At 38.4% G+C, this 21,928-nt stretch overlaps 1 protein-coding gene across 1 annotated transcript in view; it reads right to left on the minus strand.

Annotated features, from left to right (window-relative positions):
* The window catches only part of VWA3A (von Willebrand factor A domain containing 3A), a 78,856-nt gene that overhangs the window by 6,374 nt on the left and 50,554 nt on the right, over nt 1-21,928 (minus strand). Inside the window, exons 17-27 of the mRNA XM_044657451.1 lie at nt 20,555-20,629; nt 20,124-20,268; nt 18,782-18,977; nt 15,982-16,052; nt 14,268-14,432; nt 12,528-12,618; nt 11,976-12,089; nt 10,455-10,552; nt 4,980-5,132; nt 2,833-2,941; nt 1,282-1,423 (exon numbers count right to left, since the gene is read on the minus strand). Coding sequence (XP_044513386.1) covers nt 1,282-1,423; nt 2,833-2,941; nt 4,980-5,132; nt 10,455-10,552; nt 11,976-12,089; nt 12,528-12,618; nt 14,268-14,432; nt 15,982-16,052; nt 18,782-18,977; nt 20,124-20,268; nt 20,555-20,629 — 1,359 coding nt within the window. The remainder of the gene's footprint in view (nt 1-1,281; nt 1,424-2,832; nt 2,942-4,979; nt 5,133-10,454; nt 10,553-11,975; nt 12,090-12,527; nt 12,619-14,267; nt 14,433-15,981; nt 16,053-18,781; nt 18,978-20,123; nt 20,269-20,554; nt 20,630-21,928) is intronic.

Consider the following 21,928-nt stretch of genomic DNA (forward strand, 5'->3'; position numbering starts at 1 on the left):
GGAGGGAGAGAGAGAGAGAGAGAGAGAGAGAGAGAGAGAGAGAGAGAGAGAGAGAGAGAGAGAGAGAGAACTTTTGGTTAGAATATAATAGACTAAGGGGCAGAGAGGTGGTTCAGTGGATAGAGTTCCAAGCCTGGAGACAAGAAGTTCTGGGTTCAGATCTGACCTCTGATATTGCCTAGCCCTTACCGCTCTTCTGCCTTGTGACTGATAATCTATTTTTAAGACAAAAGATAAGGGTTTGGGGGCAGGGAAAGGGAATGTAATAGACTGAATTGTATGTTGGCAGGGGGTAATAAATTGGATTACAGTAGGAGATTAGACCTCATTTATTCTGTGCGTGAAAACAAAGTCTACCTCTATTTTTTCTTTTTTCCCTATCTGTATTTTCTTTCTCTTTTTTAAAAAAAGTTTTTATTGATTTCTTTATACCTGTCTTTCCAAGGTCAATTTTAGCTGTAATTTACATTGCACCTCCGAGAAAATAAGAATAATTTTTCTCACTTCTGATAGGCACAGGTAGAAAGATACTTAAGATGATTTTTTAGAAATTGCTTTATTTTCCAAACAGAGCTCACTGTCAGTGTTTTTCAATTTATCTAGTCCACTGGTTCTCAAAGTATGGTCTCGGAGATCCTTTTTGGCTATTCAATAGGTCAAAACTATTTTTACAATAAAACTAAGACAATATCTATTAAAATACTCTCCCTCTTTCCAATTACATGTATGAGGCAATATTTACTTCATATACTTCAATAAAAAAATAGATCATAACAGATTGAATGTAGAAGCAGAGGTGAGAATCCAGCTGTCTTTTACTAAAACAGACATTAAGGAAATTTACAAAATATGTAAAATAATGCCATGCATACCTCACTAATTTTTTAAAAAGTTATTTTAAATAAAAATATGTTTACATATATATATATCTGTTACTGGTATTGTAAAGTAACTTAATATATAGTTTAAATTCTTATCGATTTTAATTTCTAATATGGTACCTAACAGAAATCCTTTGAGGTCTTCATTAATTTTTAAGAATAAGTAATAAATTTTAACTGATGACCCAAAGTTTGAGAATCTTTGCTCTGAGGCATTTCAAAGGATATTTTAGAAACATTCATCTCCTTGCCTGATTAATGAAAGGGGAATTGATGAAGGTATTAACTAGGCTCTGAACTGACCACGGGATAATGATTTATTGAATCATATAACTTTTGGGCAGGAAAGTCTCTTCATCTCTAGATAGGTTCCCTCCTCCCCAGGGCTCCTTGTTCCTACCTGTCACATTTTCTCAGCTGTTCCCAAATCAGCAAGTTCAGTTCTTTTTTCACCTGCTGCAGATGGGACCCCATGGACTCTGATAGGTCTATCATGATGCAGACCTTGCTCTCCAAAATGGTGCCAAATAGTCGACGACTTCCTGATGAATATGGAACCGGAAGAGGAATGAGGCATAACTTAGTTTCCCCTTACCCATAATATATACTGTAGTGCCTAACAAAGTAAGTCTTCAATACATTTTTCTTGATTATGCCTTTTTTAGATGACATCCTATTGGGAAATATCATATATGGCTTGAGGTTAGGGTGGGAGGCTACTGGAACTCGGAATGGTACAGTGGGAGAGAATTATACTGGGAGTCTGGAGTCCTGAGTTCTAGTCTTGGCTCTGACACAAACCAATTATGTGAAGTTGGGCGAATCACATAATGTCCCTAGGCCTCAGTTTCCTCATCTGTAAAATAAGAGGGTTGGGCAAGATGACCTTCTAATTCTAATATGATGTGACTTTATGACTCCCAGATGTGTGTGGCAAGCCCACCTACAGAGAAATCCTCTGTCCTTTTTTTCCTTTTCTTTTTATTTAAGGGTTGGATTGAAGAATGCCACTGTGTGAAACTTTACTGAAACCGTACCTTTCCAAAGTATATTTCTCCTGGCCATGGACATCTGAGCAAGGGGCACCAAAATGTACACAGAACAAGTGGACAGAGAGAATAGGGAAAAGAAAGGGGGGATGCCAGTTTGCATGGGGTTTGCTGACTTTTAGAGCAGATGTCTCATTTTCCTTGACCCGAGTATATACTCCTTTCCCTGAGTCTTCATACTTATTTTTTAAAAATTCTTATATTCTGTCTTAGAATCAATACCAAGTAGAGGTTCCAAGAGTAATAGGGCTAGCCAATGGGAGTCAAGTGACTTGCCCAGGGTCACACAGCTAGGAAATGTCTGAGGCTAGATTTTAACCCAGGACTTCCTGTCTCTAGACCTGTCTCTTTATCCTCTGAGCCACCTAGATATCCCTTACATACTTTTTTTTTTTTTAAACTGGCCAAACAGAAGAAGGAATTGAAGACATCATAATATGTATGGAAAGAATGTTCTGGTGAAACACTGCAATATTTCAACACACTGGTTAGAAGGAAATGCTTTAAAACAGAAGTTTTAGTCAAACCCAAGGGCAGCCCAAACAAGATTAAAATGTAACTGGGAAAGGTTTAACAAAATTAATAAAAAATACATTACAACATAGATAATGCTCCCTGCCCCCCTGAATCTGCCCCAGTTCATTCTGTATGTGTATATACTCATGTGTCCTGTGTTGACTCCCTCATTAGAATGTAAGTGCTGGGAAAGCAGGAACTGTCTCCTGTTTATCTCTGTTTCCCTGGAACTTATCAGGGTGCCTGGCACTTAATGCTTAGTGTTTAATTTAATGAGCTAAGTCAAGGGAAGGTAGGGTTAGAGAAGATGTTGGAACCAAAGTTTGGGCTATTTCTATGCTATTATTCCCTGCTTCCTGAATACCATTCATGGGCAAGAAATTTACCTGTCAGCAACCAATGAATCCGTCTGATGTAGCACATTGTTGTCTTCTCTATCACTTCTATGTATTCCTCTAAGTCCTTATCCTGGCACTGCAGGTGCTTTATCATGCCCTGGGGGGGGGAAAGTACACAAAAGGAATGGAGAAATGTTTTTCTGATTCCCATCAACTACTTAGGGGAGAAGGGCTGGTGTTGTGATTTCACTGGTGCAGAGAATCTTAGTGTTAGAAAGCTGCCTAGACCAGAGGTGTTGAACATGAGAGTGGCTGACAACACTTAGCCAGACCAAATTAAAAAGTAATGAGGAGGGGGCAGCTAGGTGACTCAGTGAGAGCCAGACCCAGAGATAGAAGAACCTGGGCTCAAATCTAGCCTCAGATACTTCCTAGCTGTGTGACCCTGGGCAAGTCACTTAACCTCCATTGCCTAACCCTTACCACTCTTCTGCCTTGCAACTAATACACAGTATTGATTCCAAGATGGAAGGTAAGGGTTTTTGTTTGTTTTTTAAGTAATGGGAAATATTTGCCAAGATAAATAAAAATACAATAAAATAGATAATATTAATTTTAAAACACACATACATGTAAACACACACACACACATCCTGGAGGGATCCTTATGTATGGTTTAAGTGGACTTTTTTTCTATTTGAGTTTGACATCACTGACTTAAAGCAGAGAGGTTTATTATTTTTATTCTGTACTTAACACCAAATGAAACGGACATTTCCATATACAGAGGAGTGTGACTCACAAGTTGTGACTATTATATAGAACTTGTTTTAAAGTTTATAATAAATTCAACAGGAAACTTTCAAAACTCTCCTGCTTTCTGTGATTGCTGCTGATTTTCCTTTTCTTCTCTTCTGGGCATTTACAAAATTCTTCAGTGAACCTCTTTTATTTTGGCAAATCTATCTCTGGCTCTCTTGCCCCTTTCACCTTATCTCTCTCTATCCCCCAAACCCACCTAACCACTTAAATTTGATTTGTGGTTAATACTTTATTATTATTACTAATAATAAACATCTATTCAGCATACTTTTGCTCTTAAACTAAGTCCTATATATTTCTTGAATTTACATTTTTTTAAACTCTTATCTTCCATCTTAGAATCAGTACTGCGCATTGGTTCTAAGGCAGAAGAGTGGTAAGGGCTATGCAATGGGGGTCAAGTGACTTGCCCAGGGCCACACAGCCAGGAAGTGTCTGAGGCCAGATTTGAACCCCGGACCTCCTATCTTTGGGCCTGGCTCTCAATCTACTGAGCCACCCAGCTGCACTCATGGAATTTACATTCTTGAATAGGTCTGTGAAGATTCATGGCAAATACTATCACTGTAATGAAAACAATAACACCACTGCCACAATAGAGCCATCTCTATTTTAAAGCAGAAAGGTTGATGGGAAACCAGATCACAAGCAGTTAGGGAGGCATGATTTGCAGTTTAGTGGATTAAATTGGACAGGCACTTACTAATAAATTCTTGGGCCAATTAGGCATTAGAGTAGATAGAGTGCTGGAATTGGAGTCAAGGAAGACCTGAGTTCAAATTTTGCCTTGAATACATAGCGATCCTGGGCAAGGCACTCAGTCCTCATCTGCTTCTGTTTCCTCCTCTATAAAATGGGGATTATAATGGCATTCCTTCCTAGGGTTGTTGTGAGACTTGTATGGGATATACAAAGCACTTTGTAAATCTGAAAGCACTACAAATGATTAGTTTTGACTCTGCTGTCTTTAGCCAATATTAGTTCTCTTAGAGGCTGAAAATGTGGTTGTGAGGGCAAAGGTGGGAGAGATTTTTTTAAACTTAATATTTCAGCTCCAATACAGTTGTCCTGGCTGCTGTTTCTTAGCAGCCCTTCGCTGAATACATTTGAGTAAACCATTTCTTTTCAGAATGTCCCTTAGTGCTTCTGGGGCTGATCTTAATAACCCTTTTCCTATGTACCAGAACACAGATATTTTTGAACTCCAAAGGACTGCCTAATTTAAGAGGCCTAAAGCAATCTAAGTTTTAGTGCAGGCAAATGAGCAATGATGACCTACTTACCTATGCAGTATACTCCAGCTTGCCACAGCCTACCAGGCTGGTCTAAGCAACTACAATCAAAATTTGGTGAGGTTAGAATTCAGGACTGACCTTGATTTCTGCCATTGGATAGAAGCTGGTGGTTTTGGATGAAATTTGCTTCTGTAAGGCATCTTCCATTTTCTTCTGATGAATTGAGTTTGGACCAAACAAGAATCTGGGCAGTTCTAGCTTTAGTTTTCTCAAGCTGCAACTTGCCAACCACTTTCAAATAAAGGAATACATTATTTGAGAAATCATATGTCTGATTGGTTGACTGAATCATTGCCCCCCCCAAAACCTTACTTTTGATTTTATTAATTTCTCCTTTGATTTCTAGTATTTCTAATTTAGTTTTCATCTGGGGATTTTTAATTTGTTCATTTTCTAGTTTTTTAAGTTGCATGCCCAATTCATTAATCTCTGCCCTCCCTAATTTGTTAATATATACACTCAGTGATATAAATTTTCCCCTTAGAACTGCTTTGGCTGCATCCCATAGGTTTGGGTAAGAAGTCATTGTCTTCAATGAAATTATTAATTATTTCTATGATTTGTTCTCTCACTAACTTATTTTGGAGAGTCATATTATTTAATTTCCAATTAGTTTTTGGTTTGCATCTCCATGTATTCTTACTAATAACTATTTTTATTGCATTATGATCTGATATGGTTGCATTTATTATTTCTGCTTTTTTGCATTTGTTTGCCTTGTTTCTATGCCCTAGTACATGGTCTATCTTTGTAAATATTCCATGTGCTACTAAAAAGAAGGTGTATTCCTTTTTACCCCTATTTATTTTTCTCCATATACCAAAAAACTTTTTTACTGAATTAGAAAAAACTATAACAAAGTTCATTTGGAAGAACAAAAGATCAAGAATATCAAGGGAAATAATGAAAAAAATGTGAAGGAAGGTGGCCTACCAGTACCAGATCTTAAACTGTACCACAAAGCAGTGGTCATCAAAACAATATGGTACTGGCTAAGAGACAGAAGGGAGGATCAGTGGAATAGACTTGGGGTAAGTGACATCAGCAAGACAGTCTACGATAAACCCAAAGAGCCCAACTTTTGGGACAAAAATCCACTATTTGACAAAAACTGTTGGGAAATTTGGAAAACAATATGGGAGAAATTAGGTTTAGATCAACATCTCACATCCTACACCAAGATAAATTCAGAATGGGTAAATGACTTGAATATAAAGAGAGAAACTATAAATAAGTTAAGTGAACATAGAATAGTTTACTTGTCAGATCTCTGGGAAAGGAAAGATTTTAAAACCAAGCAAGAGTTAGAGAAAATTACAAAATGTAAAATAAATGATTTTGATTATATCAAACTAAAAAGCTTTTGTACAAACAAAAACAATGTAGCCAAAATCAGAAGGGAAACAACAAATTGGGAAAAAATCTTTATAACAAAAATCTCTGACAAAGGTCTAATTACTCAAATATACAAGGAGTTAAACCAATTGTATAAAAAATCAAGCCATTCCCCAATTGATAAATGGGCAAGAGACATGAATAGGCAATTTTCAGATTAAGAAATCAAAAGTATCAATAAGCACATGAGAAAGTGTTCTAAATCTCTAATAATTAGAGAAATGCAAATCAAAACAACTCTGAGGTATCACCTCACACCTAGCAGATTGGCTAAAATGAAAGAAGGGGAGAGTAATGAATGCTGGAGGGGATGTGGCAAAACTGGGACATTAGTGCATTGCTGGTGGAGTTGTGAACTGATCCAACCATTATGGCTGGCAATTTGGAACTATGCTCAAAGGGCTATAAAAGAATGCCTGCCCTTTGATCCAGCCATACCATTGTTGGGTTTGTAACCCCAAAAGATCATAGATAAACAGTCTTGTATGAAAATATTTATAGCAGAGCTTTTTGTGGTGGCAAAAAACTGGAAAATGAGGGTATGTCCTTCAGTTGGGGAATGGATGAACAAACTGTGGTATATGCTGGTGATGGAATACTATTGTGCTCAAAGGAATAATAAACTAGAGGAGTTCCAGGTGAACTGGAAAGACCTCCAGGAATTGATGCAGAGCGAAAGGAGCAGAGCCAGAAGAACATTGTACACAGAGACTGATACACTGTGGTAAAATCAAATGTAGTGGACTTCTGTACTAGCAGCAATGCAGTGACCCAGGACAATTCTGAGGGATTTATGGAAAAGAATGCTACCCACACTCAGAAGAACTACTATAGAAGTGGAAACACAGAAGAAAAACATGGGTTGATGCAGACATAATTGGCAATGTAGACTCGAAACAACCACACCAATGCAACTATCAATAAAATGGAAATAGGTCTTGATTGATGACACATGTTAAAACCAGTGGAAATGCATGTCGGCTATGGCAGGAGCTGGGTGAAGTGGGGTTGAAGGGGAAAGTAAGAACATGAATCAGTAACCATGGAAAATTTTTCTAAAAAATAAAATAATTTAAGAAAAAAAAATAAAGCTCATTATTTGTCAGGTGGTGAATGTTATGTTTCAATTTCATTTTTTTTTTTTTGGACTCCAACTTTATCATTGCATTGATCCGTTTTCTCAGGTCTTTCAAAGTTGTTTTTCTCTGTTATGTATCGTTTATTCTGTACTTAAATGTCAAATGAAACCAGTATTTCCACATACATGACAGAACAGAAGGAATGTGTATACTGTTTTCATTATTTGTCTTTAGAGTATTGTTCTCCTGGTTCTGCTCACTTCATTATGTTTGAGTTTGTAGCATTCTTCCTTGTTTTCTCTGAAATTCCATTTCATCATTTCTTAGAGCATAATAACATTTCATTAAGTACCTATTCTTTTGCCACTTCCCAGTGGGAAAACTCCCCCACCCCTCACTTTAGTTTCCAATTTTTGGCTACTATGAAAAGAGCTGCAATATTTTTATGTGTATAGATCCTTTCCTTTTTACTTTGATTTCTTTGGGGTAGGGGTGCCTAGTAGTGATATAGCTATGTCAAATTGACAGTTTTGTAACTTTCTGGACATAGTTCCAATTTGCTTTAACAGAATGCTGAAAGAAATGATGAAAAAGATGCTTTTTTCAGAGAAACCTGAGAAAATTTGCAAGAACGACTGCAGAGTGAAGAGAGCAGGATCAGGAGAATAACATATACAATAAGAACAATACCATAAAGACTAAGAAGTTTGAAAAAACTAAAGAGCTTTGATCAACACAGTGACCACCTATGATTCCATAGGACTGACAATGAAGTATACAACTCACCTCCTAACAGGGAAATGATGGACTCAGGTGTAGCCCAATATATATTTTTTGGGCATGCCCAATGCAGGAATTTGTTTTCCTTAACTATTCTTATTTGCTACAAGGGATTTGTTTTTCTTCTTTCTTTTTTTCACAGTAGAGGGGAGAAGTAGGAAGAAATGAAAATAGAATTTTGTTAACTGAAAGAAAAATTGAAGAAACTAACACATTCATGGAGGTTTTGAGCTCCTAACTTGTGGTCTGTGGGCCCCATGTGGATCTTTCCTAGCAGAACTCCACAAATTCATGTGCATATCTGTTAGTGACGGGGTCTTGTCAGGACTTGTTCAGGGGTCCTGAGGGGTAAGAATATAGACGAATTTAGGAGGGCTGACAGTAATCAAGGGATACTTTATTGGACAGGGTGACTGGAGTTTCTACCCAAACTTTTCCATAAATATGGCAACAGGCAATGTTTGTATAGTAACAGGTAATGGTTAACGGAGAGCTCTGAGAAATACAATACAGCCTGTCATAATCGTGATCTATCGGATACATCTCATGCAGGGATTGGAGGATTGGGGTTGTCCATAGGTTACATGAAACAGATGCAAGAGTTCTGTTGGGAATACAGTTGCCTTCAGGAATTTCCAGGGATATAGGGTACAAACATGCCCTAGATAGAGAAGGAGAGTGTATATGGATTGTCCACCCAAGGGTCCCCAAATCCCGGGGGTCCCATTACATATCAAGTCTTATAATTTTAACTTTTATTTAAGTCTAGTGAAATAGATAGCTGGGCAGCTGTGGCACAGTGGATGGAGCTTGGAATAAAGAAGACTCATCTTCAAGAGTTCAAATCCAGCCTTAGACACTGTCTAGCTGTATGGTCCTGCAAGTTACTTAGTCCTGTTTGCCTTGGTTTCCTATTTGTAAAATGAGCTGGAGAAGGAAATGGCAAACCACTCTAGTGACTTTGCCACGAAAGTAGCATGAAGAGTTGGATGTGATTGAAATGACTCAACAAAAATGGGGAGCAGGACCAGTATAATAAATAAACATATGTAGCTTTTGTGGACTAATGTCTTGTGTATATATTTTTCAAAGGCATTTAATGCTGCTGTAATAAATGAAATGCACAGTAAGAAATGACATGTAGGTTAATTAAAAAACATGGAAAGACCTACATGCAATTATAAAACGTGAAAGGAGTAAAACCAAGAGATCATTATACAGCAACAGAAATATTGTTTAGGGAATAATTTGTTTATGTCCACCTCCAGTAAAAGAGCTGATAATGGAAGCATGCAAGACAGAGTTTTATGTATACAAATATATACATATATATATTTAAATATTTTTGTCAAATGATACCTTCTTCAGTGAAGGGATGGGAGAGAGAGGGAGATATCTGGGAACTTTAATATAACAAACAAATATAAAGAAGACAAAGCACAAATTCATTTAAAAGAATTATGTCCTCTTACATATTTTCTTAATCAGCAGATACTAACAGAACAGTTACCACAGTGTCATATGAAGGTCCTCAACATTTTATTAAATGTTTTAAAAGGGTTCCTTATCCTCAAAAAGATTAGAAGTGTCGATCTGATTCAGAAGAACCATTGTTCTTTGTAGTTATTGTCAGTGTTCAGTTATTCTCTGCTTTTCATGACTTCTTTTGGGGTTTTCTTGGCAAAGATTCTGGTGTAGTTTGCCATTTTCTTTTCCAGTTCATTTTATGGATGAGAAACTGAGGCATATAGGGTTACGTGACTTGCCTAAGGTTACACAGCTATCTGAGGATGGACTTGAGGTCTTCCCGACTCCAGGCCAGGCACTCCATCCATTATGCCACCTAGCCACCATGTTCTGAAACAATGTTCAGGAGATATTTGTTTTTTTCTCTCCAATTTTAAGAATTATATACTTATGAATCACCACTGCCAGCAAGAATCATTTAAATAAATGCATAAAAATATGTGCAGGACCACAAACTCTACATTATTTGTGATTTGTTAAAAAGATATAAATGATATATGTATGCTAATAAAGACATCCTCTGCTTTTAAGCCCCCTTTGGATTTACTTTACTTTGATACTTTTTTCTCTTGATTTTGTGACTGCTAATTTTTTAAATGTAATCATAGTATATATTATTCTCCTCTCTTTTCTTTTCTTTTCTTTCCTTTCCTTTTTGTATTTTCATATATTTTCCTTATTTTCTTTATATTTCTAATATTTATCATTTCTAATTACATAACACATTCCATTATATTCAAGGAGACACCTATTATTATGGATAACTTAATACCTCTTCAGATGAGGAAATGTCATCATTTTGGGGAAACTCAGTGGAAGACAAAGGTTTTTTCACAACCTTTATTGGTAGATTTTTCTTGTGTGCTGCATCTAGAAGAGATAACATTTACATCAAGTATAATTCCTTCTTGGAACCAATTCTCAATGTCATTCAATTGTTTTTGTTTTGTTTTGTTTTAGAGTCTGGGTCTTCTTATTTCATTTCCAGGCTGGAAGTATAATAGTTAATCATGGACTGATCAGAATACTGATCAGCGTGGAAGTTTTAGCCCATTCCATATTCTGACCTTGGTTGGTTTAACCTTCTTTAAGAGGCCCAGCAGCCCTCCATGCCTTACTGGTAAACTTCTCCCTTTGTTAATAACAAATAATGAAAAAAAAACTATGCTTGACCCTTTCTTTGGTGATTTGATCTTTCCCTTAGTCAGAGCCCAGTTTCATTGGCTGGGCTAGAAAAGGAGAACACCTGACCATTTCAGATGGGGGGAGGCATGCTGGTTAGCACTGTGTTGTCTTTTAGGCTTAATTCTTACTTTCTAAATTAGAGACATTAGGCTTTTAGCCCTATTGCCTCTCAGAATTCTTGAACTGAAGCAAATCACCAGCTCCAGACTTTCCAGTAGAAGGGACTATATATGAGCTACCATGCCTGATTTCAATTTTGTTTTAAAACACAAAGTTCATTATTTTTTAAAGGATGGATCTCTATTTATAATACTGCAATAATTAGCATTTAAATAGTGCTTTTAAGTTTTCAAAGCACTTTACATATGTTGTCTCATCCCATTCTTACCATAACCCTGGAAAAGAGGTGCTATTATTAAATGAGGAAACTAAAGTTGAGAAGGGTTAAGTGATTTGCTTAAGGTCATAGAACCAGAAAAGTATGTGGAGTAGGATTCAAACTCAAAGGTCCATGTTTTATCCATTGTGCAGTCTTAAGTACAACCCACTAAATAGTAGAAATACTAGCTAAACAAAAAACTATTAAGAAAATCATTTAACTTGATTGGCACCATTTACTAGGCTGGGTACCCAGATTGAACTGTTTCTATTCCCACCAATTATTTTCTTTTTTTCTTTTTTTTAGACCCTTAACTTCTGTGTATTGGCACCTAGGTGGAAGAGTGGTAAGAGTGGGCAATGGGGGTCAAGTGACTTGCCCAGGGTCACACCCCAATTATTTTCATGGTAAGGGGACCTTCTCCTAACATTTGAGTGTTAAGGCAGTTGAATTTTAGAGAATTTTTTTTCTAATGAAATATGCATTTTTGCCTTTTCTGGATACTTTCCCTCTCTCTGTATATAATCTTTGCAAGATCATCCCATGAATAAGTTAGCAGATGTCAAACTAAGGAAAATGTACTCCAGAAATATTGTTAATGTAGCCTCCTGGGAAACAGAGGACCCTGGAACTGGAGAGCTGTTTCTTTTCCAACTACCAGGTAGAAGAGGTCCTTTGAAATGGTCTTACTTTGGGGCCCAGAATTGGAGTGTAGGTTAACTCAGTTACCTGCATCTTTCCCTTGGTCAAGAACGAATAATGAAAAAGATGTGGCTGGCCCTTTCTTTGGTGGTTTGATCTTCTTCTTTCCCTTATTTGAATTCCAATCTTTTGTTAGCTGGCCTAGAAAAGGAGAACATTTGGTTATTTCAGATAGGGGACGCCATGCTGATTAACACCATGCTGATTTCTAGCTTAATTGCTACTTCTTAAATCCCAAACTACACTGAACTGGAAGACTGGGTTCTTGGTCATCACAAACTATGAAACTCAAGTATGACTTTGAGATCCTAGGTTACTAAGAGGTCTCTTTCTATTCAATATGACATACTCATTAGACTTCCACTGACTCTTTTGAAGTGTGCCATGTAGGTCACATACATTTTCTGGCAAATATAGGGCTCTCTTTACACAACTGGATCTGGGTCATCTGCTCTGATTATGTATTATGCCTCATTTAGACTTGGTATTGAGATTTTGGCTTACAAAACTGGTCCCCATACAAATACTTTTTCTTTATTTCCCCATCCCAATCATGCTAGAGCCTGTGCCCTCTCTTACCTGATGGGATGGTTGGTTTGGTGGTGTTTGGGTGCCATGTTATATTCTTTGTGTTGATGATCTTGTCTCTGTCAAGATCACTTTTATTACCCTAAAAAAAAAGGTCATCTGGAAAAAAGTCTTGATCTCTATGCTAGTTGCATCCCTAGCCCTTGAGAACCTTCTTATCAATCTATAACTATAACCTCTACAAGGTAGAGCTAAGGAGGATAGGAAAAGTAGCAAGAGAAATATGAGGACACATCATTCCCATCTCCTGTAGGAAGCTTTACTAGATTGCGTGGGACTTCTAGGCCTTTGCTATACTATACCATTATGTCTGTGAAGGTAGGGAACTTGGCAAAAAAAAGACAGAACAGGAATGACTAAATATGGAGAATTAGGCATCATAAATAGTAGTCTGTTTCACCTTTTGCACTAATTAGATTTTTCTAAATTTCTCACTTGTTTGACTGACTGAGAGAGTATATATATCAACTCAACTCTACCATTTGTCAAGCTGAAAGTTCTTTTGTTATTAAGTATTTCTGAAAGGCAGTAACTATTCAGCTAAAACAAACCACTTAGTCTCTTCCAGCTTGCCAGATGAGGAGCCCCTTATCTGTGTACCCACATGGAAAAGCTAAGAACTCTGAAACTCTAAGAAAGAGCCTATCCCACTGAAGCCTTAAGTATGCAAAAGTCTATTAGAGGCATTGATAGTCTACAGGGCTGCCATTTCAGGCCTTTGGCTCAGTAACTACCAGGCAAGAGGATAAGAAGAAGGCCTTAGAACTCTGGGTTTTTTTAAAAATCATGGACAAATATTTGGAGAGCAAGACAAGGAAGGATGAAGCACCCTGGAAGCCTAAATGAAACTCTTGAATGATTACAATGTCTGTGCAAATGGAATTGAGTGTTGACTGAATGTTAGCCCATTTTTGCCTTGTTAAGAAAAACTGCTAGGTTAGAACATTAATATCATTTAAAAATAATGAAGGACATATGCCTCATTGCCCTGCTTCTATTCCCAAGCTCTGCTATTGGCTGTCAGCTCTGGGGTCTTTTGGAAGATTCAGGCCTCTCTCTTGGGAGCTCCAGTAGGTTAGGGTTCCATATCTACACAGATATACAAACAAACCGGATACCTATGAAAAATCAGATTTCCTTCTAATAGCCAAGAAAAGTGAATTCTTTGGCCAGGGACAAAGAATAAACCATTTACAGGCTAAATGCTACCTCTTCTTTCTTCCTCTTCTTCCTTCTCTTTCTCCTGACAAGTTTGACTTTAGTTCTCCAGTCTATCCTTAGCTCTTTCTGGTCCCGAGATATTCCTATAGATCAAGTATCCACTGTGCCACTTTCTCTAAATACAATGATACCCATCCTAAGTGCCAACTCCATTCCGCTAGCACCATCCTCTGAGGCCAATCCAAGCAAACCAAATCGAATCAGGTTCTGATTTGTTTTGGTACCTTTTTCAGACCCATTCTACCAGCTGACTTGAGCCGATAAGCAGTCTCCTCAGACCTCTACTTCCCAGGAACAGTGGGCAGGATGTTCCTACCTCCTCCCTAATTCGAGTTATTGTGGGTTTTGGTCCTTAGTGAGATGGAGGTGCTGGTTCTCATTTCCTGGTTTCCCAATTTCCTTTTTTTTTTAAACTCTGGAGCCTTGCCTCAGATGTTTCTAAACCCTCAAAATGATCAAGAGACAAGGTGAAACACACAGGCACTCATTATTAATAAGCGAGAGTCAAACCATTTTGCCCAGCGTGAGGGTGTTGGGTTTAGGGCAGTAAAGTTTCCGAGGCTGAGGCTTAGGCTGGCTTTTTTCCTTCACCACCTTTAGCTCTTCTTTGGGAATCGGTGGGTTTTCATTGGAAGATCCTGGCTGGCTTTTGAGGGCTGCTACCAGCAAAGCACACTGAAATGGCAAAGTGTAATGTTAGTGCTGCTCTTTAGTCTGATCTGAAGTTAAATATCAAGAACAAGGGCTGTCAGGGCTATTTCATGGGGAGTGGTAGTGGGTGGTAGCGATGGAACTATATGCTGGTTCAATTGAAAGCAATGGCGCCTTTCGAAATTTATTGAAAGTGAGCTCCCTAGGCCCTTCCTTTAGAAATCTTGGACTGCCTTATGGCCGCTGCTTAGTATTAATGACAGTCACATTGTTTTTTCCAAATAGAGCATAGATAGCAACCTCAGCTTCTATTTTTTTTTAAACCCTTGTACTTTGGTGTATTGTCTCATAGGTGGAAGATTGGTAAGGGTGGGCAATGGGGGTCAAGTGACTTGCCCAGGGTCACACAGCTGGGAAGTGGCTGAGGCCGGGTTTGAACCCAGGACCTCCCGTCTCTAGGCCTGACTCTCACTCAACTGAGCTACCCAGCTGCCCCTTGGCTATAGTTTTAATGGTCATATTGGAAGACTTTCTAAGACCTTTTGCCCTAGAGAATCTTCCCCCAATGACCTGAAATTCTTTCTTGATCAGATATTGAAAGCCACCATTAAAATACAAGTATGGAATTTGGAACAACTAGTATTATAAGGAGCCACTTTCAACCAATAATTATGACATAAATTCATTTATTAGATCCAGTTGAATCAAAGGAACTGAAGAGAGAGGAACAAAGAGAAATGGATGGTAGGTACATTTTAATGAGGTATAGGAAAGGTCTTTAGAGAAGATCCAAAAAAGGAAGCTTTGCTACCAGGAGGGCACCACTTGGAAAAGGTGGGGTATCAGAGAAACTTGAGGAAGCTGGGTACCTAGGAGAGGGACATGAAAGTCACTGATTTGTTCAAAATTTACTGGGCATTCTAGTTATGTGTGAGACATTGTGCTTGCTTATCTGGTGGAGAAATAAAAAGATGAATTAGATAGTCTCTTGAGCCTTCATAAAGGTTGGTCCATTAAGGGGAAATAACATGAGTATATAAATAATGATAATGTACCAAATTAATAGTGCAGACAATAAGTAGTATAGGAATGTGAAGGAAGAAGAGATCACTTCTGGCTGGATGGCTGGAGTGGGGAGAAGCTCATGAAGGATGTTGAATTAGACCTTGAAGGAGAAATATACTTTCAGAAGGTGGAGGAATGGTGGAATGTGTAAGATTGTTGCAGTGTATGTGTGGAGGGAACAGCATAAGCAAAGAGACAGAGGGAAAAGGAAAAAAAGGAAGAAAAGGAGAAAGGGAGGAAGAAAGGAAGGAAGGAAGGAAAAAGAGAGGCCCAAGTTCCCTTTGTAATTCCCCCTGAAATTTTGTTTAGGGATAATCCTAACTATTTCCCTGCCCCCTTTATCCTGAAATAATTTCAAAGACCTGGGTTTTAAGAGAAAAATGCTCACTGATTTAGCACACTGGAAACCCCCAAGTGGTTGAATAGTGGCAGGGTAGAGGAGGAAAGGATGGGGAAACACTGTATATTGAAGGAAGGTAATTAGGTAATTGTCTCAAAGGAAAAGCACCTTTTGGGAGTAGTTGATGGCCTTTTCCATCTCCAAGGCGATGGCACTGATATCATCACTCTCGAAAATGCCTGGAAGCCAAACACTGAGTGACTGTAGGAAATTGGTTTTAAGCAAGAACTGTATGCCAGAGGAGTTAATTAAAACAAGAGAAGCCTGTTCTACAGAGACCTGTTGGAACTTCATACTTGCTTTCTTTGGTAGCTTGGAAGAAAGGGGTGAATGGCCCACACATCCTGGCTTCTCATCTAGGGCTCTCCCCACAAGACCTTATTAACCCTTATTAGGGACAAAGATTCAATTCCAACTTTAAATTCTGAGATCAACCTCAGATCTTGGTGAATTGTTGCAAAGAAATCTTCACTATAATGTACCCTGCCTTAAAGGGAATCCAATATATGCCAATATATGCCAATCCAGAGTTATACAAAATAGTCTATTAATCAGTCAGTAAGTATTTGTTAAGTATCTACTGTGTGCTTGGTACTGGGTAGCCCAGAAATACAAGTACAAAAAATGACACAAGACATACATTTTTCAGAGAAGATGCTGATCTGCCCTAAGAGAGGACATTATCTCACTTGGGAGTCCTTCCTAATAATGAAATTATGGGTCTAGCCCCTATCCTATTCTATCCTATCAATATCATTATTTATAGAATGATTAAAATATAGTAATATAATAGTGTCTTCCATGTGTTTTGATTTAGTACGGGACAGAAAGAGCATAGGAAGCAGCTGGGTGGTGCAATGGATAAGGGACTGGACCTGGAATTAGGAAAATGTAAATTCAAATTCCAGTTTAGACACTTCCTAGCTGTGTAAGCTTGGGCAAGCATATATGCCTCAGTTTCCCTCAACTATAAAATGGGGATAAAATAATATCTGCCTTGCAGGATTGTTATAAGGATCAATATTTGTAAAGTATTTAGCCAGTGCTGGGCACATAGTAGGAGCTATGTAAAGTCTAGCTATTATTATTAGGAATCCTAATACTAGTTCCATCTCTTACTAACTAGCTTCATGGTCCTAGGCCAGTTGCTTATGCTCCCAGAGTCTGTTTCCTTACACATGAAGTAAAATGATAGTTTTTAGGATCATAAATGATCTCCAAGGCATCTTCCAAGACTGAAATGCAGTTGCTTCTTTTTCAAATCATACTCACAGCTATGGTTTCATATTAAAAAAAAAAAACCTTGTAATATGAGTAGATGATATGATGATTACCATTTTATAGAGGAAGAAATCGAGACAAAGAAGATTAATCAATTTGCCTAAGGTTATATGATAGCATAGTCTGGCTTCCAGTTCTAGGATCTTTCCATTAGATTACTGCCACTGAGACTTAATTTACAAAAATTTTATTTATACAAAATGTTTTAGGAACAAATCTATTGTGAAATGTTAGATATGTTGCTTTGTTCCTTACAGGAGTATTTGTGAAAGACATGTTGAAGCCATTTTAAAAAAAAGGCCTAATAATTGAATTGGACCCAGGTGGGAACAGTGGGAACAGTGGGAAAGATTAGAGAAGTGAACCTATGAATCTTTTAGAATTTTCTGAAAAATGCATTCTTTTTCTCTTTTAAAAAGGGCACCCTCTACCTGGCTGATCATAGACCCGACAATTGCTTTGTTCCTTGGAGATCATGAAGGGATACTGCATAAACTGACAATTCTGGGACCATACTCTACCCAAGTTCAAAATGTGATAGAGGGAGGCTAGGCCCAGAAAAAGTGCAAATATAGTAAGTCTGTGACTCAAAGGTCAGAATCTGGTAGAAGGTAATCTATGAGTCTCGGTCTCTGTCTCTGTCTCTTTCCCTTTCTTTCTTCTCTTTTCTTCTCTGTTTCTCTCTCTGAAGGTTGTGAGCTTCAGAGAGTCATTCTTTCTGCCCAATGAGTTTTCAACACTCCTCAATAAGAATGGTTCAAAGGAAGCTTGGGAAAATTTTCTTTATTGCTCTATTTGTGTTCTCTTGAGGAATTTTCATTACAAATTGCTGCCTCCATATGTATTCTTCATATTCTCTCTGCTGTATTCATATGGTGTCTCCTCATTTTTAACCTTAACACTGCTAATTTCTTTTCTATAACATCTTTCTCCTGGTTAAGGTCCAGGAAGGGCAGTTCTGGGCTGCAAACTATGAATATGGAAGGTTGACGTAGCTCCTGATTGTTTGAGAGATTGCTGGGTGCAGATGAAGCATGTAACCTCTAGCTATCTCTCCCCTGCCTTGCTTTGGTAGCAGTGTTACCTTTCTATTTATGTATATACCCTACCATGTGTCTTATATGTTGTTAAAATTAAGTACCTGCCAAGTAGTTTATCTGATTGAGTTAATTCCTGTTTTGATGATGATGATTTTCATATTTGTCTTTGGGCTAAAATTTCTCTAAATATGATCAGGATATATTTTATTTTGTATGCCTGAGAAACTTACATTTTTTGTTTTCTAAGACAATCATAAGAGTATATGAGTTATTAAGAGGTCTATCTGCCAAGATGCAATGGTACCAAAGCTAAAAGATCCCAACTTCACAAGACTTGTGGGACATGTGTGCAAGAAGTACATGACGATGGGAATATTTCTAATAGTTCTGGTAGAGCATGCTGGTAGATTTTTTTTTTAAAGAGAGGTGGCTCATTCATAGTTACATTTGTAGTGCATCATTGTTCTGGAATGCAGCCACCACTCTGATCAGGCACAAGTTACAGCTTATACTAGATAGTACAAAAAAAGCAAGGAATTGCCTAAAAAAATAAGGGAAAGGAGAGAGCAGCCAAGATCTTCACTAACCTGTGTCACCAAACCAGTGGAATCTCCCATTAGCAGCATGAGTGATATCCTTGTAAGCAGAAGCCGTGTCAATACTGTTGGCATAGCGAGCAGGAACTGCTCCATCCATGTCTAACTCATTGATGTGGAACAGGCAGACATGAATCCTCAGATCACAGCCCCTGCAGGTCTCAGCGATGTAGGTGCTAACCAAAGGCTGTGGGAAGATGAGTAACTCTGGGAGTTCAAAGGCTACAGCAGTGGTTCCCAAACTTTTTTGGCCTACCACCCCCTTTCCAGAAAAAATATTACTTAGCCCTCTGGAAATTATTTTTTTTATTTTAATAGCAATTAATAGGAAAGATAAATGCACCTGTGGCCATCATCGCCTCCCTGGATTGCTGCAGCACCCACCAGGGGGCGGTGGTGCCCACTTTGGGAATCACTGGGCTACAGGGTTCCTGAAGCTTGGAATTGAACATCCTGAACTCATCTGACCACAGGGTAGGAAGGTAGATGGAATTGGTCTTGTCATCTGATCAGTAAGTGGTCAACACCCAAGTGGAAGAGAGCCATTAGGGCTTTTTTCAAAGACCCTCTTGTTCTGGGAAGGGAGGAAGAATACTTGGAAAAGAATTTACCATAGTTAAAATTAGTTGGGTCTCTCAAATAGAGATTGCTCAAGGATGGCATCAGGAAAGTTACATCCTAGAAAAGGAATTCCAAGTCACCCTGGCTGGAAAGATGGAAGGAGAAATAGAAGAAAAACACATTCTCCATTCCACTTTTGGAAAGTATCTGGACAGTTTGACCCATTAGCTGGGGTCATTTTCCCCTCTACTCCTAAATTCTTTTCATTTAATTTCTAATAGTTTCTGGACAATAGGCCAGACTGACTTACAGTCCTCCCTTATAGCAATAACTGAGCCAGGCCTGGAGCTGGATTTGCTTCAGAAGAAGCAAGCAATATTGACTTGGTTCTGAATTGCCCCCTAAAACCAGTAGAAGTTCCAGAAAGCTAAAGTCTTTTCATTTGACTTGTCTTTCTGCTTTCCCTTTTCATCCAGAAGATTAGAATTTCCACTGTATCAGGGATAGTGGGGTATTCTCCTTTTGAGGACCTATCTGGACATTAGGTATCAAAAATGGCTTCTGAGGTTTCTTTGAAAGCCAGGCTTTATATTGTGTGTGAGATTTCCCTGTCTTAAATGCCTCTAGTCTGGGGAGTTGGATTCATTTATACAAATTCCTAATTATTTCAGGAGGCATTTGCCACCATTTTTTGGTGGCCTCTAGATAGGTCTGTGGGTCAATTATCATAGATAGTAAGTCCTGGAAGGTCTAAAGAAACCATCCTACCTACCATTTCCTGGTCAGAGACTCCACCAGTGAAAAGGTAGATGCCTTGGGAAGTAAACTTTTCTTTCTCCTTGAAATCTACTTCTATTGCCTTCCTCATAGCACCGAGGACATTTCTGCTGCCCTTGCAGTTCAGGGTCAGGATCCAGCTGGAGAGATGAAGGGAAAGGTCATGTCAGAAGGGGGTGCTGAGAGGATAGGATTGCTAATGTAGAGCTGAGAATAAAAATAGAAAAAAAATGTTTAAAAAAACAAGTGTTTGAGGGTAGAGGAAAGACTGAAAAGAAGGTCTGAGGCAGGTGATTTTTTGTTCTATGCCTATTAGAGGAAGAGGGAGACTTCAGGACAGTTATAATTAAGGATTGCAAATAACAATGGTTTAACATGGGCATCCCTGGACAAAAGAAGAGTAACATATCTTCCCTTATCACCTACCACCAGGCACTTTGCAAGTTTTCTTGGCTTAAGGGAACCATTTCGGGTCTCCAGCTTTCAACAATACTTCCAAACCTTCAAAGGAATCATCATCATCATTAAAAATCATACCTTCCCTTTTTACTGTTCTTTACAATTTACAAGGAGTTTTCCTATGTATGGGCAGCTAGGTGGCATGGTGGATAGAGTGCCAGGCCTAGTCAGGAAGACTCATCTTCTTGAGTTTAAATCCGACCTCAGACACTAGTTGTGTGACCCTGGGGTAAGTCAATTTGTCCTGTTTGCCTCATCTGTAAATGAGCTGGAAAAGGAAATGGCAAACCACTCCAGTATCTTTGCAAGAAAACCCCAAATAGGGGGCAGCTGGGTAACTCAGTGGATTGAGAGTCAGGCCTGGAGACGGGAGGACCTAGGTTCAAATCCGACCTCAGACACTTCCCAGCTGTGTGACCCTGGGCAAGTCACTTGACCCCCATTGCCTACCCTTACCACTCTTCTGCCTTGGAGCCAATACACAATATTGACTCCAAGACGGAAGGTAAGGGTTTAAAAAAAAAAAAAGAAAACCCCAAATAGGGTCAGGAAGAGTTAGACAACAATTCCTATGTATTCAAGAGTTGATGTTACATAGTAGATAGAGAACGACTCTTGACTAGGAAGCTCTAGAATCTGGTTCCACCTCTAACATTTACTGATTGTATGACCCCAGGTTAAGTCACTGGCTTCTCAGTGCTCTGGGCTCTAGTGCTAAGACTCTGTGTTGCAGAGAAGGTGTTCACTTGCATTGGCAGAGGGAGTTTCCTCACCTGGAGGCTCCTTCTAATAATGAAATCAGTCCTTATCCCTTCCCATATATTATCCCAAAAATCTTAACAATAAATCTTGTAAGAAAGGCAAGGCAGCAATTACTATCTCTCTTTCATCTCTTGAAATTCATGGGAAACTTGTCAAAGATTTAGGAAAGTAGTATGTAGGTATCTATTTAAAAGGATGCAGATAGGGACTGGATCATGATTTGATTGGTATAACAACTCTCTGGTGAATAGACTCTTTTCTTTCAACACAGGTCAATACTTCTGCAACTTATAGTCTTTAAACATTTCCCAGGGCTCTGAAAGGTTAGGTTACATGCCAATATGTGTCAGAGGTGGGGCATGAACACAGCTCTTTCTGGCTAGGAGAATGGCTTAATAACCACAACTTCATGCTAGTCTTTTCTTTCTCTTTCCCTTCCTTCCTTCCTTCCTTCCTTCCTTCCTTCCTTCCTTCCTTCCTTCCTTCCTTCCTTCTTTTTCTTTCTTTCTTTCTTTCTTTCTTTCTTTCTTTCTTTCTTTCTTTCTTTCTTTCTTTCTTTCTTTCTTTCTTTCTTTCTTT

The sequence above is a fragment of the Gracilinanus agilis genome, chromosome 1, assembly GCF_016433145.1.
Source record: "Gracilinanus agilis isolate LMUSP501 chromosome 1, AgileGrace, whole genome shotgun sequence".
NCBI classification, from domain to species: domain Eukaryota; kingdom Metazoa; phylum Chordata; class Mammalia; order Didelphimorphia; family Didelphidae; genus Gracilinanus; species Gracilinanus agilis.